The sequence below is a fragment of the Aethalodelphis obliquidens genome, unplaced genomic scaffold, assembly GCF_003676395.1.
Source record: "Aethalodelphis obliquidens isolate GAN/ISIS:26980383/991018 unplaced genomic scaffold, ASM367639v1 scaffold14, whole genome shotgun sequence".
NCBI classification, from domain to species: Eukaryota; Metazoa; Chordata; class Mammalia; order Artiodactyla; family Delphinidae; genus Aethalodelphis; species Aethalodelphis obliquidens.
The window spans coordinates 1,370,939-1,388,760 of NW_020837958.1; the positions used below are offsets into that span (position 1 = coordinate 1,370,939).

Consider the following 17,822-nt stretch of genomic DNA (forward strand, 5'->3'; position numbering starts at 1 on the left):
AGACTCTGCCTCAATATAGAATGGAAAGCAAGTCCAGGTACAGTTCACTGAGGACCGGGAACATCTATATTGGGTTTAGTCAGCTTTCCCAGAAGTGGTAAGACTTGAACTGGGTCTGGAAGGAAGCAGAATCCTTGAGCAGACCAGACTAATGGGTGAGACTGTGGTTTCACGGTCCTAGTCTCCTCGCCCTGACCATAGCCATCCTCCACCATCATTTCTGATCAGCCCTCCAGCTGGCAGCTGAGAAGCTATGTGACCTCGGATAAGACATGCACCACCACCCCCAGGTCTGTACCTTCACCTGTAATGTATCAAAGTAGGTCTGGATTGTCTCTCCGTTTCTTTCCAGCCCTGGAGGAAGTGGCATGGAAGTGAGGATGTTCAGTCCCTGATGAGCACAGAGAGGAACATGGGAAATTATGTCATTTAGGATCTACCACTTACCCTCCTGAGCTTTTTAATCCCCAGACCCATTGTTTTCTTACCTACTGAGAGCCCTGAGTCAGCTCTAATTGATGGCAGAAGACTTCTCCCAGAAACATAAAGCCCTGTCCCACTCATTTTGCGATTTGCAGGCAAGTCTGGACTCACGTAACCCCCACTGCAGGCAGGTGAATTATCACAGTGAATCATAGAGAAAAAAGAGTCCCCCTTTCATTTAGCATTACCATCTTCATACCAGAAGCATCATCTTAGGTGACAGCTGTAAGATGTTAAAAACACCAAAGGATTCAATTGGATCAGAAAACTCAACGATTCAGAAACAAGGCAATCTGAATTGGGCAGGAAGGCGAAACAGTTAGACACCTGGAGAACCTAGAGGTTGCAAGCTTTGAATGTTGCCCAGGAACTCTGGATAAAACTGAGTGCACAGCCTGGTCTTGCTACCTGCTGCGAGTTTATTCAAAAGTGGGTTTCCGCATATCGGCAAAATCAGCCCAAGGAAGATTAGGTAATTGCATTTACTATGGCTTTCAGAGCGCCACAGCAGCAATCTCCTTGGATCTGCTCAGAAAACAAAAATATCATCAGTGCTTCATAGAAGTCCCTCGCGGGAACAAAAGGACCAGTTCTTTCCCTATGAGGTAATGTAAATTTTGTAACTATGTTGGGAGATCATATATTTTCCAGAGACTATTAAGTGTGCTTTCCAAAAGTTAGAAAAATTTTAAATTTTATCTGTGTGACCTTTTGCACAGGTTATTTTCCCAAGGCTTTAATTCTGTCTTCTGTGAAACAAGCATAGACCTACGTACTTACTGATGGTTGCAGCAGTTAGGAACATATATGTCAAGTGCAGGGAACAGTAATTGGCATCGAGATATTATTACTCCCCTTGTCACCCACATGGTTGAATAACTAGGTATTCAGAGCATGTACCAAGGATGAGTCCCATCCCTCTGAGGAGGTTGTCTCAGCTGGTGAGGTCAGAGAGAAAGACCCTTGAAAGAAGCTTTTGAAAAGATAATGTAGAAATGGATGTTACAGGAGGGGATGTGCAGTGAGGAAGGTGACGAGATGGAAACCTCGGTGACCTGGCCTCTGAGTGTCCTGACTATGTCGTAGCAATCCTCCCATCCTTGTGGCTCCATCCTGGACTGCTTTGTTCTTTCCCAACTCCATGGCCTCTCCCGAGGCACCAGATAAGATGCTCGTATTGAGGACCCATCAAGATAAATTTGGGAGGGAATGTTTTCTGACACATCAGGTAAAAGTTAACTTCTCCGAGGTTCAATATTCTCTTCTGCTAAATGAAAAGAACATGTTGGACCAGATGTTAATCTTTTTTTAACACTGGAACGCCCTTTTCAAACAAAATGAAATGAAACACCTGTTTGTTTACCAGTGTTAAAAGAAGCTCTGCTTTGTTTGAAGCTGGGGCTGAGTTGGCAGCTCCCCACCTGCTCAGCCTCCCGTTTACTTCCCACTGCTGTGTCCCTTGAGGCATCTCCACAAAGGCTGAGGTCTCTGACAAGCAGAGCAGGAAAATCACAGAACTGCCCCACGGGGTCCTTTCCGACTCCAGGGTTCTGTGTGAGGGTCATAGGTATTTCCAACCAGTGTGGAGAAGAGCATATGAGCCCATCCTGAGGGTCATGTGCACAGTGACCCCCAAATCCTGGAGAGAAAGAGAAACCAGTCACCCAGATGCTCTTCTAACATAATGTCAGACATTGGACAGACATGGACACAGAAACTACCAGACAACAGCTAATGACTCACAGTTCCAAGGAATGTTCTCATTGTGAGGTTTACCCACTGAGACAATGTTTTGAATAGGTACACGTGTTAGCTACCACCATGCAGAAGAAAGCTGCCAGATGAATATTTCTTTTTAGGTCAACGAGGGCATGATGGTGTCTATTCTCAGGCCATGTGAACCAAGTTATGCAAATGTTGTGGAACATGTCCAAGGGCTGGACTGAAAGGTCATGACTGTTCTGAAAAAAGATGGTGGGATTGGCCAGTCCAAATCCTACTAAGCAGTGGGATGTTGCTATAAGTCTCTAAAGCATATGATTGTTTAGCAATCTGAATGTGCTGGCTATCTAGTCCAAATATTGAAATATTCAGAGTAATCTTTTAAAAGCTTCAAAGAAACTTATATTTATAATCTTGAGCTTCAGATATAAGCATAGCAAAAAAATTGTTAGAGGACATCTAGTTAAGTGTGTCCTAAAGCATGGGTTCCATGTCTCTAAATTTCCATCTCTGTGGAAAGAAGGAAGAGAAGATTCTGTGGCTAAATAAGGATAAAGAATTCTGCTTTGAAAGAAGGATGTATTGAGCCATGGAACAGAATAATAGATGTGAGTGCAAATTCAGGATGCCTATACCAGTAGGTTCCAAACTGAGTTTTCGAGACTCGGGTCTCAAAGAGATGTCACAGTGCCGGTGCTTTCCACAACCCACCTGAAGGCTTGAAGCTATGTTTTGTATCACATAACTGACCCTTTGGACACAGCAGACAGTTAATATGTAGGCTGGCTATATAATTTCAACTTTTTAACTTTTGGACTGGCTCTCAAAAAGGCAGCTGGATAAATCAAATTCCCTTTTTAAAGTATTTGAACTAAAAAAAAACTGAAATAATTTTTCAGTTTTTCAATAGAGGTAAAGATGATGAACTTCCATGGGGTGAATAGCCACAACTATGTATAAGTCAAAGTTATGAGGAAGCAGAGAAGAGAAAAATGATGGGAAACATTTAACAGAGGGACAGAAAGAAGCAGGTGGTTGGAGCACAGAAATATCACAGTAACAGCAGTTCTGGAAGAAAGATGTTTAAGATCAAAGAAGATGGGAGCAATGGAATAAACCAGGGTGGTCCATACTCAAGCTACCGCTAATCAGTACGTTTGATAGGCATCCGTTTCCATACCTTACTTTGATAAGTTAATTGTTAGAAACTTGGTGGACCTGGTATTCTGTGTCTGAAACACCAGGACTTTGATTTTGCCTATGAGCCATGGAATTCTCAGGATCAAAACTGAAATGTTCTGTGGAAGTTCTATGGCTAGTGAGAACCCCATAGTTCACAAACAAGTCTTTAACCCTGACTCCAACCAGCCTCCCCATGAATCTCAGAATCCCTGATGGAGCAGCCTCCACCCTCAACCCCTAGAGGCATCGTCCTGGAGAACAGAGCCCAGAGCCATCAACAGCTACAAAAGAACTCATTCCACCACCAGAAAGTGAAGAATCAACCTGATTTCTACAGGAAACTGGTTCTACCAAATTCTATGAACCCCCTCTCTGTGAGCTACTTCTAGACTACAAAGGCTAAAAATTAATGAAACAAGCAGTGCCCTAGGGTTGTGACACCATAGCTTAAATCCTGGCTTCTGCACTTGCAATTTATTCTTTGACAAAAGCCACTTTAAGTTCCTCACCCTCAGCTTACACATTTCAAGCATGACATTCATAACGGCTATTTCAGGATTATTGACAGAAATCAGCCAATTAATGTGGAAATGTCCAACACAGAATAAGGGCTCCATAAATCTAATGGTTTTCACAGAATCACTTTCTCTCAAGGACCCTCAAGAAAGAGATCCAAGACAGACGATAACCTTGTTCACAGGAGAGCAGAAATGGATTGTGAAAGGGCTCACCAGGAGTTGCTGAAATGACTGGAAATGTTTGACTTGCAGAATAGGAGACTAGATACAAGTAGGTATAATAACTGTCTTGGGAGAGAGGGATTTTACTCAATGTGCAGAATCGAGCATAATACTAATGTGTAGAAGATACAGAAAGAAAAAAAAAATGTCATGAAGAACCTAGGGGTAAGACAGGAATAAAGACACAGACCTACTAGAGAATGGACTTGAGGATATGGGGAGGGGGAGGGGTAAGCCGTGACAAAGCGAGAGAGAGGCATGGACATATATACACTACCAAACGTAAGGTAGATAGCTAGTGGGAAGCAGCCGCATAGCACAAGGAGATCAGCTCGATGCTTTGTGACCACCTAGAGGGGTGGGATAGGGAGGGTGCGGGGGGAGGGGGACGCAAGAGGGAAGAGATATGGGAACATATGTATATGTGTAACTGATTCACTTTGCTATAAAGCAGAAACTAACACACCATTGTAAAGCAATTATACTCCAAAAAAGATGTAAAAAAAATAAAAATAAAAAAGAAGATGCAGAAAGAGCACTGTGGCTTTCCCAACAGGGAGAATGTTCCAAAGGCAGAGTGCCCAGAAAGACCCCATCACGTAACACAGGATTCTGCATCTGACCACTCTGGAGGCATCATTCACATCACAGTCTATACAAATGGCCCTGCCGGGAGGTAACAGGACACAGCCTTAGAATCCATATGTGTCAGCCCTGGTGTACACCTGGGCTACATGACAATTTGTTGGGAATATTCTAGAAGAGAGAGACTCCAGATTGGTCCCTTCCAGTCTTGATAGTCTACAGTTCTCTGTTCTGAAAGAAAGTCACAGACAATAAGCAAGTGAACCTGAAGAAATACCTCCCCAAGGTCCATTTTCAGGAGGGATGCAGAGATAGGCAAACTCTCTCCATAGTCACTGCCAGTTGTAGATTCTTAAAGTGATAACATTCTCTTCTCTCTCTGAGCAGAAAAATATCTGAGGTTTTCACCTAAGGTCTGACACTGAAGAAGACAAAGGCCTTCAGCTCTGGAATCTCTACTTCCTTTCTCCTCAGGCCACCCAGCCATGTGGAGCCAACGGCCAAAAGAAATCTCACCACTGTGACAGAGTTCATTCGTGTGGGTTTCACATATCACCCTGAACCGGCCGTTCCACTCTTCCTGATGTTTCTCATCTTCTATCTAGTCACCCATCTGGGAAATGTGGGAATGTTTATTTTAATCCAAATGGACACTCAACTCCACACCCCAGTGTACTTCTGCCCGAGCCATCTTGCCCTGCCAGATGCCTGCTCTACCTCGGTCATCACCCTTCAGGTCCCAGCCACACTGACCACGAGCAAAACGGTCATCTCCTGTGGCTCCGTTCTTTTTCTTCACCATCTGTGCAGGCACAGAGTGTTACCTGCTGGCAGTAATGGCCTATGACCGCTTTGTTGCCATTAGCAACCCATTGCTCTATAACGTAGCAATTACTCGGGGCATCTGTAGGGGCTTTTTGGCCGGGCCTATGTCTGTGGGGTATCGGGGGCCATCCTGCATACCATGTGCATCTTTATCCTCTCCTCCTGTGATGACAGTCAGATCAACTTCTTCTTCTGCGATCTCCCACCACTGCTGAAGCTTGCCTGCAGCAACGTGACACAAAGTGAGATTGTCATCCTCTTTTTTGCCAAACTCATGTTCCTGGCCAATGTCGTGATCACTCTGGTCTCCTACATGCTCATCATCAGAACAATCCTGAGAGTGAAGTCTGCTGGTGGGAGAGCCAAGACCTTCTCCACCTGCACCTCTGTTGTTCTCTTCTTCGGGACACTTGCCTTCATGTACCAGAGAAGTAACTCAGACAAATCCCCAGAGAAGGACAAGACTGTGTCTGTCTTTTACACTGTGGTCATCCCCATGCTGAACTTTTTGATCTACAGTTTGAGGAACAAAGACGTAAAAGCTGCAATAAGAAAAGTCATCTGTAAAATCCAGTTCCTGAGGGAGGTAGCTTAGATGAGCGTCCTTCATCCTGACCCATATTCTCCCCAGATCGTCAGGCTCTGATAAGCATCAATACCATATGGTGCTTGCCCTCCAGAATGAACGGTAGGTGCCTTTCGCTGTCACCTGAGAAGTGAGCAAGAGCTACCAGCTCTGCAAGGAAAACTGTTTGGTGACATTTTTTGGATGGCTCCCTCTGCCTCTCTTTTCTTCCCCTCCTCCTCTTTAGTCCATCCGCCAAACTCTCAGGGCCAGAGTGCTACTCTCTGATATCACAGAGCCAAAAGATAGCATAATCATAGTAAACCAGCCACCATATCCAACCTCCCATTCCCCAACTCAACCATGCTTGAGTTTTCCAGTTTCTCCTTTTTTATCCTTTTTGTCTCTGTGCTCATTAATATTGACTTTTACTCTTTATGGAAGATCATAGCTGGGAATCATACTAATGAAAGAATAAGGGGTGTTCTTATGGTATGGATAACCTGCCAACTCATTATGAGGAAGGTAATGAAAAGAACTGTGAACCCAGTGGAATTTCCAATTGGTACAGATTAGAGTTGTAGAGGGAGAGGTGCTTCCTTTTAGCTACTCTTCCACTTACGTCTTCCCAAGTGGTTCCTAATATCTCCGGGATGCTAATATCTACCTTTCGAGTGGCAATTCTCTACATCCTGGATCTCCAATTCCTTGGTTTCTCCTCCTAAAATCAGTGGCTGACTCACAACAATTACTGCTCTCAATAAACTCATTCTTGGGGTCTGCAAAGTCAGCAATGAGAGATCTATAGCCAACATTCATATACGGTATTACCTTCTAAGGTAAAACCTTATCATCTTAGAATATCAGTTTCCTCAAATCAAAAAAAAATTACTATTTCCTATTTGAAAGACTTGTTGTAAGGATTAAAGAAGATGATGAAAATCAATTTGGTGGTTTGGATTATAGTCAGAATAGGCTGGGTTTGCTGTGGCAATCGTCAGCTCCAATGCAAAGGTTTTATTCTAGTTAACAATTCTTTTCTTGTGCAAATTGGCAGGGGGCTCTGCTCCATGTAGTCATTCAGAGACCCAGGCTTAAAGTGGCTCCACCACTTTGTAGTTGCACCATCTAGAACATGAAAACTCCTAGTCACAAGAGCAGGGGATAAAAGACTACAGAATTGTACATGGACAGTATGCTTCAGCCCACTGGTTAGAACTAGTCACACAGTCCTGCCTCACTAGATGGGGACCATTAAAAGTGAAAGAGCAAATGGAATATTTGCTAAGCAATATTGACTCTGCAACAGGGATTATCTGTCGTTGTGATCTCAGGTGACCTTGGCCCGCAGCGACTTGAAACAGGGTTTCGGTTCCCAGCCAGTGATTGAGGTCAGGTCACGGCAGTGAGAGCACCGAATCCTAGCCACTAGACCAGTGGTCGGTGACAAGGCCCTGGCCCTACAGCTTTGCAGAAAAAGAATTCCCACTAAGACGGAAAGTAGTGAGACAAGTAAAGTATTTAAGTACAGTACATGTGGATAGATAACACAGGCAGGCTCAGAGATAGAGTCGCACCTCGTGGGCAGTTTGAGTCACTTTTATGGGGCATTACTTCCGTGTTTCCTTTGACCAATCATTTTGATTTGCCTGGTTCAGAGTCCATATTTGGTGTAGCTCAGGATTTTCCCATGTGGGCACAGGCATCTCTTAGCCAAGATGGATTCTACCAAAGAGGCCTATGGGTAGCTGGCATCACTCCCCTTTTGACCTCCAAGGAACCTTTCTGCGCTTGTGTAGTCAGGAAGGTCTCCTGACTTCAAGAATAAGGAATATGTGGTCTCTTATCTTCTATCTGGGCGGGGACCAGCCTCCTCTCTCAATTGTCCTGTTATTCCTGTCTCGGAGTAGGAGTATCGGTCCACAGGGAATGAACTCAAACTGTTTGCCCTGAAGGCTTATCTATCTCCTGCCTCCGTTGCAACTACCAGCATCCTACAAAATCCTGAATAATTAGATTACTTTTTCATTGTTCAGATTATTTTCTACAAATCACCCCTCTCATACTTGGAAAAATGGTCCCCTCCTTCATATGGTTACTGCAAGAGTAGTTGTTTTGTACAAAATAGCACATTCTACCTGGTCCAATTTCGTTGGAACGCACATGGGCTTCTCAACAAAACTCAGTTAATCAGAGTCCTCTGGGAACTATACTCATAAAATGAGAAGTACCCTAAAATACTCTAACTGAAGCCAAAAATATTTTGTAGGAAGCCATAACTCCAGCCATATTAACAGGAGGAGTAGGAGAGAGAGAAGAAAGAAGCCCATGTGTAAAGAGGAGGAAGGATGAGAGAGGAAGAGAAAGGCCTAATCCCAGTTGGCTAATAGATTTTTCAAACATATCACACACAAAAGAGGAGCCTTGATTCCCCACCCCTAAGATTGTTGCAGGCAATAAACTATCAGAGAAATTGAAGAAATCAAGGTATATTAGATATAGATATATTAAATATAGATATTGTATGCATATAAAAATATAGAGAGAGAGAGACAGACAGACAGACAGAGACAGACAGACAGAGAGACAGAGATTTATTGTAAAAAATTGGCTCATATAATTATGGGGGCTGAGAAATCTCATGATCTGCAGTCAGCATGCTGGAGACCCAGAGGGCCAATGGTGTACATTCCAGTTTGAATCCAAATCTGAAGACAGGAGAAAACCTCGAAAACAGTCAGGCAGAGAGAGCAAATTCTCCCTCACTGAGACTTTTGTTTTATTTAGGCCTTCAACAGATTGGATGAGGCCCACCCACACCGAGGAGGGCAATCTGTTTCACTCATCTACCAATTCACATGTTATCTTATCCAGAAACACTCTCACCCAGACACACCCGGAATAATATTTAACAAGTATCTGAATACCCCATGGCCCAGTCAAATTGAAAAATAAAATTAGTCATCACAGGATTGGCTATCTTGCCTGAATGAGACTGAAACAGTGAGAATATATCTAGTGTTATGAAATAGGATGCAGACTGGTACTCTTGCATCCCATAGCTCACAATAATGAAACAACCAATAGAGTATGAACAGTGGCCTCCTGAAATGTGATCTCTGGTAAAGGCAAAGCTGTGGGAACTATAATCTCTCTCTAACATGGTGAGTGATACGTAAGTCATGAGTAATTCAAGACTGCGTTGTGGGTGGTTGCTTCTATAGCCGCTGGATAGTTTAAAGAAATTCAGTGGCATGAGATTTCCTAAAGTATTGGTCAAAACACAGAATAAAAACCAGGGACTAGGGCTTCCCTGGTGGTGCAGTGGTGAGAGTCCACCTGCCAATGCAGGGTACACGGGTTCGTGCCCCGGTCCGGGAAGATCCCACATGCCGCGGAGCGGCTGGGCCCGTGAGCCATGGCTGCTGAGCCTGCGCGTCCGGAGCCTGTGCTCCGCAACGGGAGAGGCCACAGCAGTGAGAGGCCTGCGTACCGCCAAAAAAAAACAGGAACTATAAATTATTATGCTTTAAAAAATATCTTTTGACACATACACACTACTATGTATAAAATAGATAACTAATAAGGACCTACTATATAGCACAGGGAACTCTACTCAATACTCTGTAATGGCCTATACGGGAAAGACTCTAAAAAAGAGTGGATATATGTATATGTATAACTGATTCACTTTGCTGTACACCTGAAACTAATAAAAAATTGTAAATCAACTATATCCCAATAAAAATTTTAAAAAATACAAAATAAAAATAAACTAAAAATGTCTTAACTTTTTCATGATTAGTGCTGAGATGATGAAAAAAAGAAGTCCAACTTTTGAACTGTGGTATGCCAACTTATAATGCCAGTTGGATTACTGCCCCTTGCCCAGAACTGAGAAGGTTTTTTTTTTCTTTTTCTTTTCTTAAACATTTTATTCATATTATAGAGGGATTTCTTTTTTGTTTGCTTTTTTTCAATCACTAGGAGAGTGGTTGAGGAGCACTGAATCCATCACTACTTTGATGACACAGTTAGGCTTCCAGATTCACATTTTCAGGTACCAAGAGTTCCCTCTAAATACCACGAACAAGTCAGCTTTCATATACATTTCTTTCTACTGAACACACAATGCCCATTGGTATCTTTGAAGTATAATTGCACCTTAGGTCCGTATTTCTCCAGGTAAAGCAGTTTTTTGGAATTGAATGTTCCCCTTCTTTTTTGTCTTATAAACTGAACTGCATCTTTGTACTTCATTCCACATTCAATCAAAGCAAGTGCTACCAGCACAGATGCCTTACTCAATCCTGCAACACAATGCACTGCAATACAGTGTAGAGAAATACCGGAAAAAGCCTAGCAGCCCACTGGCATCACAACCACACCTGATATGACTCAAAAATTAGTATAAGTAAATAAATGCATGTTGTTTTAAGCCACTAAGTGTTGAGGTAGTTGATTACTCACCAAAATGATGCTTATTGTAACTTTAGGGCAACTGCTTTAAAAAAATTATACCAACAGGTATGGCAAAAGCCAAAAACAGAAATAAAATAGAATACTAAAAAAAAAAAATGAGTGCAAAACAAGTCAGGAAAAGAAAAACAGGAAACAAAAAGCAGACGTGAGAAATAGAAAAGTTATAAAATAAAAAACTTAAACCAAAACGTATCAGTGATTGTCTTAGATGTAAATGGGCAAAGCACTCTCATCAAAAGACAGAGATTGCCACACTATTAAAATTCAAATAATAATAAAATACACCCATATGCCATTTACAGAGGACACTCTTTAAAGATAAGGGCATAGATAGGTTGAAAGTAAAAGAATGAAAAATGATATGCCATAGAAACACTAAGCATAATAAAGCTAGGATGTCTATGTTATTATTGAACAAGAGATTTCAAGACAAGGAATACAACCAGAGATAAAGAAAAACATGAATTTATCAGGAGGACATAGCAATCTTACACCACTATGCACCCAATAACATAGCTTCAAAATACATGAAGAAAATACATAGTTGGATATGTTAACACTTCTCTTCAGTAATATGAAGAAAAAGTAGGCAAAAATATCAGTAAGAATAGATATTTGAATGCCACTAACCAACTTGATCTAATTGATATATGTGAATGCTACACACCCAAAGCCCACAGAATCCAAATTCCATTCAAGTTTACGTGGAATATTCACCAAAATGGATCTTATGTTAGTCAGGTCTCAGTAAATCACAAAGGATTGAAATGAAACGAAACAAGTTCTCTTACCACAATGGATTTAAACTAGTAACACTAGTAATTAATAACTAGAAGAAATGAAAGAATACACTCCTAAATAACATGTGCAGGAAACATAAATTAAAATGGGAATAAGAAAATATCTTCAACTGAACACTAATGAAATAAACATGTAAAAACTTGGGGATGATGTTAAAACAGTGCATAGAGTTCTAAATGACTATACTAGGGGGCAAAGGTCTAGAATCAATGACCTAAGCTTCCACCTCAAGAACCTAGAAAAAGAAGATTGAATTAAACAGCCCCCTCAAAAAAACAGAACAAAAGAAGTAGTAAAGATGAGGGAAAAAATCAATGAAATAGAAATAGATGAATGTCAATTATACCTCAACAAAGCTGTTAATAAAAATAGATTTTTAAAAATTCAACAGAGTCAAATTTTGCTTCCTTGAAAAGATTAACAGAAGTCATAAATAACAATAAAATAAATTAAAAAGAGCATTACTACAGATTCTATGGCTATCATAAAATAGAATAAGGAGATATTATAACCAGCATTATGCCAATAAATGTTATAACTTAGAGAAAATAGACAAATTCCTTAATAAACATAAGTTCACAAACTAAAATAATAATAAATAAAATTTGAATCATCCTATATTTGTTGGAGGAATTGAATGTGTAATTAAGAACCATCCTCCCCCCCCAAAAAAGGGAAAAATTAAAAACAACCTCCAGATGCTAATGATTTCTCTCAAACATTTAAGGAAAAAATACCACTTCTACACATACTTCTCCAGGAAATGTAAGAGAAATGAACAATTTCCAACTTTTTAAAGTTAGCTTTATTGAGGTTTAAGTGATGTAAAATAAACTGTACATATTTAACGTGTACGATGTGATGAGTTTTGCCATATGTATAAACTATTACCACAATCAATACAAAGAACATATCCATTACCACAAAAAGTTTCTTCGTGCATATTTGTAATCCATGTCTCCAAACCTCCATTCCCACACAAACATTTATTTGCTTTGTGTTATTATAGATTGGCTTGCATTTGCTAGAACTTTCCATAAATTGGATCAAAAGCATGTACTCTTTTTTGTCTGGCTTTATTCACCATAATTATTTTGAGATTCATCCATGTTGTTGCATTTACTATTAGTTCCTTTTTATTGCTGAGCAGCATTCTATTAAATGGATACACGAGAATTTTGTTTCCATTCACCTGTTGCTAAACATTAACTTGTTTCCAGTTTTGCCTGATACAAATAAAGCTGCTCTGAACATTTGTGCACACGTCTTTGTGTGAACGTATTCATTTCATTTCTCTTGAGCAAATCTCTGGGAGTAGATTGGCTGGGGTTTATGGTAGGTATATGTTTAAAGTTTTAAACAACTTCCAAGACATTTCCACCTGCAATGTATGAGAACTCCAGTTTCTCCATATGCTTTCTGACACTTGGCATGGTCAGTATAAAATTATATGACTTTGGAAAATCATTTTCCAGTTTCTTATAAAGTTAAAGGTACACCTACCCCATGTCCCAGTAATAGCTTCTCCTAGTAGGTACTCATGAGAATGAATGCCTGTGTTCACCCAAAACAACTTTTACAACAATGTCCACTGCAGCTTCATTCACAGCAACTCAACACTGAAAACAACCCAAAATGTGTGAAGACAGAGGAATGGATAAATAAATTGTAGTATATTCAAACTCAGCAGTTTTTTAAAGAAATGAACTATTGATACATACAACAGCATGGACAAATCTCAAAAAAAAAGATTATGATGAATGAAAGAAGCCAGACAGAATGATTTCATTTCTATGAAGTTCAAATAGACAAACTAACCCTGTGGTAATAGAAACTAGATAGTGGTTGCTTCTGAAGGATGGGGGAAGAAGGATGGTCTGGAAAGGGACAGGAGGGATTTTCTGGGGTATGGAAATCTATACCTTGATCTGTGTGATGGTTATATGTGTACTTGTATATTGTTAAAATTCATTAATCTGCACATGTAAGTTGCAAAGATTAGTGTATTTTACTGTATTTAAATTATACTTCAATAAAGTGTTGCTAGCATAAAACCAAAAACCTATATTTAATAATCAGTTATCTTAAAGGAAAGAAAGGCTTCAATGCTTCAAAAAGAAAAAGAGAAAGAAAAAAGGAGGAAAGAAAAAAAGAGGGAAGGAAGGGTGGGAGGGTGGGAGGGAGGGAGGGAGGAAAAGAAAAGCACATTTACAACTTAAAGGTTTTCCCAGGACAGTCTCTATTTACACCTGTCGTCCTGGCATCCTGGTCAGTGTAGCATTTGTCCCAGATTTTTCACTTTTTTATTAGTTTGATAAACTTCCATTTTTGTACTTCCACCTTCTACCATGGTCAATCTAACAGTGTTTGGGACATGTATAGAGTGAGCAGGGCTGTCACTTTGACATGTATTTAAATCTGAAAGACTACTCAGCCACATCTTCTCTCTCTTTTCCTGATTTTTTCCAGAATGAAATCTCTTGTCCAAGGACAACAAACAAGGTGCCCCCTGCTTTAAAAAAATAAAATAAAATAATCACCTAGACACAAGAATCTGGAGACAGCTCATTTCTCAGGTCTAGGGTGGTGGAGAGAGAAATGTTCAACTCTGCTGCCCCTGGCAGCTACTGGTGTACTAGCCAGTTGTATTGTGGTCCATGCCACAGCACAAGAAGCCAACAGGTTGTCCATTGGGCAGGCTCCTAGGTATAAATGAAGCGCTGCTGTAGAGCGTACAGAGAGTAGTCTAAAAGCTTCTGCTGCAGTAATTTGGTCCATTTTTGTACAGTACGAAGCCAGACCAATATATTTTATTCTTTGGTATCATTTTCATATTTTGCAACAAGCCCTTTTGGTAGCAAAAACCCTCAAAAAACAGAAGTGCATGTTACTCAAAACAGTTGATGATGAACATATATTTTGTACAAAATGTTTGTCATCATTTATCGTCCACGTGGGAGTCTTAGTAGTGTCCATGAGGATTTGAAAAGTAGAAGATACAAATCAGCTGAAAATGCATTAACCCTTGCTTTCAAAGACTGTGCCTGATGAGAACAATTTAAAACAGCAGGTGTGTTTACATTTCATTCTGCAAAGCGTGACTTTTCATTCTCATCAAAGGTAATTTAGCTCATTTCTTTAATTCCAATTTTTTGTACACAAAGAAAAAGTAAAGCAGTACTTGGTAATGTATTGTCTCCAACAGAAAAGAACCATTTTACACAGAGTGAAATGATGACAGTTTTATGTCAGTGTCATTAAATGCTTCAAACAGAAAACCTACTCCAATAATTTCATTTTTTCATCCAATTCTTCATAGTAAAGCTGTTGAAAGTTCATTCTGTCAAATATGAAATATCCAACATTATTATGAATGCTGTTATAAATTCCACATAAAACATCAATCTTGAAGACAACACTCCTTGTTTGCGTGGTGATAAAACAAATACAAATTTTACCAAAGCACAAAATCATGAAAAAAAGAATGTTCATATTGAATTACAAAAACTATGGCACAGAAATATATTTGGAGTCCGTTGCGGAACACATAATTTAGAATCACATCCAAACAAGTTACGATGGTTTTTCCATCAAAATAGAAGCTATAGTTGTTAACATTTACAAGCATTTTCACAGAGACGCAATTAGGGAAATGGAGTACAAAATGTTTTGATCAAGATGGGATTGAACAGTAAAAAACAAAACAAACAAAAACTCTCCTGCATGGCACCAACAATTCTTTCCTGCTTCTTATCCACAGCATCGTAGAAGTAGGTAAGCCTTTGAAATGCTTATTTTTTTAAATAAATTTATTTATTTATTTTTGGCTGCATTCGGTCTTCATTGCTGCCCGCGGGCTTTCTTTAGCTGCGGCGAGTGGGGGCTACTCTTCATTGTGGTGAGTGGGCCTCTCATTGTGGTGGCTTCTCTTGTTGCAGAGCACGGGCTCTAGGCGTGTGCGTTTCAGGAGTTGTGGCACACGGGCTCAGTAGTTGTGGCACACGAGCTTAGTTGCTCCACGGCATGTGGAATCTTCCCAGACCAGGGCTCGAACCCATGTCTCCTGCATTGGCAGGCAGATTCTTAACCTCTGTGCCACCAGGAAAGTCCTGAAATGCTCCTTTTTAATCAACCTGATCTACAATAATATTGAGCTCATTTGTTTAAATGTTCCCAAAATTTGTATTGTATTTATTTAAAATCAGTTAGAAGTCTTGTGTCTTCAATCAAAGCATGTAATGAATGGAGCACAAGAAACTTCAACTTTTGAAGGTGTTAGCAAGTTCCAAGTACTGAAAACAAATCTTGCAAACTGGAAGGCATTGAAATTTATCCATTCCATTGGAAAGGAAAAACTAAACAAAATAAACAAGCAAATCTGTGTACAAGATGTAATTCTGAAATTACATAATTGTGGCTTGGAGTATATTGACTTGTGACAAGACTCTTTTTGGTGGAGTCCCTGATTTCAATTGGATAAATTTCTATTCTGAACTGGAGTGAAATAATAAAGTCAATCATTTTTCATTCAGCATTTAAATTTGATGAAACATTCAAGGTATCATAATTTTATGATTTTTGACATAAAAATTGTCAAAGAAAGATATTCTAACTGGAGGCAAATATGCACAAGTGGAAATACTTATTTTCATTGAAATGTTCAGTTCAAAGTGAAAAAAATATAATTAAGAACATCCTTCATTTAGCAAAATTCTCTTAAAGTGTATTAGATACCTCTATGAAGAAAAGGCAGTGATTCCATCAAAAATATTATAGTTTACTGCAACAGTCTGGATGAATCTCACTAACATAATGTTGAATAGAAAGAATGAGACACAAATGACAATATGCTGTGTGATTCCAGATATATGATTTGTTATAGCAGAAATTGGTTAAGGCTGCTTCCAATATGCTAGGCCTTCTTCCTTTAGCCCACTCTACCATTTTCACAGAAATGTTTCTCTTTTTTCCTTAATCACATTTTGAAAATGATTACTTTCTAATCAGAACTGTACCATGCACCTGGTGTTTGCTTCTCTGAGGAAGCACTCCCTAACATTCCCTCTGTGAGCCTTCTTTATTCCAGAAAGAAAGTCACAGTGTGATAACCTCAAGAACCACCGGAACCCTCCCAACACTGCCTGACATCAACTTTGACAATGTAGAAGTTTTCCAAGAGGAAAGAAGAATGCAAGCTTGCATCTGCCCTGCTCCTTATCTGCAGTACTCCCTTCCCCTCCTGAGCTATAAGACCCCTTCCTATTTTCTCCCAAGGGAGGGCACAGTCTTGAGGGTGCTAGCCTACTGTGGCCTCCTTTGCCTGGCAAAGCAATGAAAGCTACTCTTTGCTACTTCACCCCAAACTCTGTCTCTGCATTTCTATTTGGCACCAGAGGACAGAGGCTGGGATTTCATCAACAAAAGAACAAAGACAAGCACACTAATCAATGCTATTAGAATTGGGGGGGGGCGGTGATCGGAACGGTACACAGAAGGGTTTCAGGGATTGGTGATGTATTGATCTGGTGCTAATAATTCAGGTCTTCTAAGACTGAAAATTCATGGACGATATTAATTTTTCTGAATGTGTGTTATACTTCAATGACTTTTAAAAATATTATGACTATTAAGGATATCTTCTACATGACTATAATATTATAATGCCACTACCAGACGTAAGAAAGTGGACAGTTACCCCATCACATAACTTAATATTTAATCCTCATTCATATTTTCCTTATTTACCCAAGAATGGTTTTTTAAATTTTTATTAGTTTTAATCCAGATCCGATCTACATTGAAGCACTGCATTTGACTGTTACATTTTTTACATTCTTTTAATCTCATACAGTCCTCCTTCCTTTTCATTTATTTCAAGACACATAGCTGTGCTCTAAATATTCAGCATTCTAGATCTGTCTGATTGGCTGGGATAGGCAGAATTCGGAGACGGCTTCCATTGACACACGCTTTGTATGATCCCCTCCCCTAGGATGAATATGATGAGGATAGCGCTTCCATTATTAGGGTACCAGATTTTTGAGAATATAAGTAGGGTCTCTAATTAGTTGGCTCTGAGTTCATTAAAAGGGAAGTTATCCTGGGTGGGTCTGACCTTATGGAGTAAGCCGAAAAGAGAAATTCAAAACAGCAGAGACATCCTCTTACATACCGTGAAGAAGTAAGTTATCATGTGGTGAGAGGAGAGGCCAAGTGGCAAGGACCTGAGGGTGGCCTAAGACCAGCCCCTGGCCTGCAGCTACTAAGGAAATGGACACCTACAATCACAAAGCAATGAATTCTACCAACAACCTGATGAGACTTGTAAGAGAACTTTGAGGGGCTTCCCTGGTGGTGCAGTGTTTGAGAGTCCGCCTGCCGATGCAGGGGACACGGGTTCATGCCCCGGTCTGGGAAGATCCCACATGCCGCAGAGC

The 17,822-nt window shown here is 40.2% G+C and overlaps 1 protein-coding gene across 1 annotated transcript in view; it reads left to right on the forward strand.

The window, feature by feature from the left end:
• Positions 1-272: 272 nt before the first annotated feature.
• Positions 273-17,822, forward strand: part of LOC113625137 (olfactory receptor 9I1-like) — a 29,995-nt gene continuing 12,445 nt past the window's right edge. Inside the window, 5 exon segments of the mRNA XM_027115654.1 lie at positions 273-319; positions 5,187-5,495; positions 5,497-5,636; positions 5,639-6,123; positions 6,218-6,225. Of these exon segments, the coding sequence (XP_026971455.1) occupies positions 273-319; positions 5,187-5,495; positions 5,497-5,636; positions 5,639-6,123; positions 6,218-6,225 (989 nt within the window).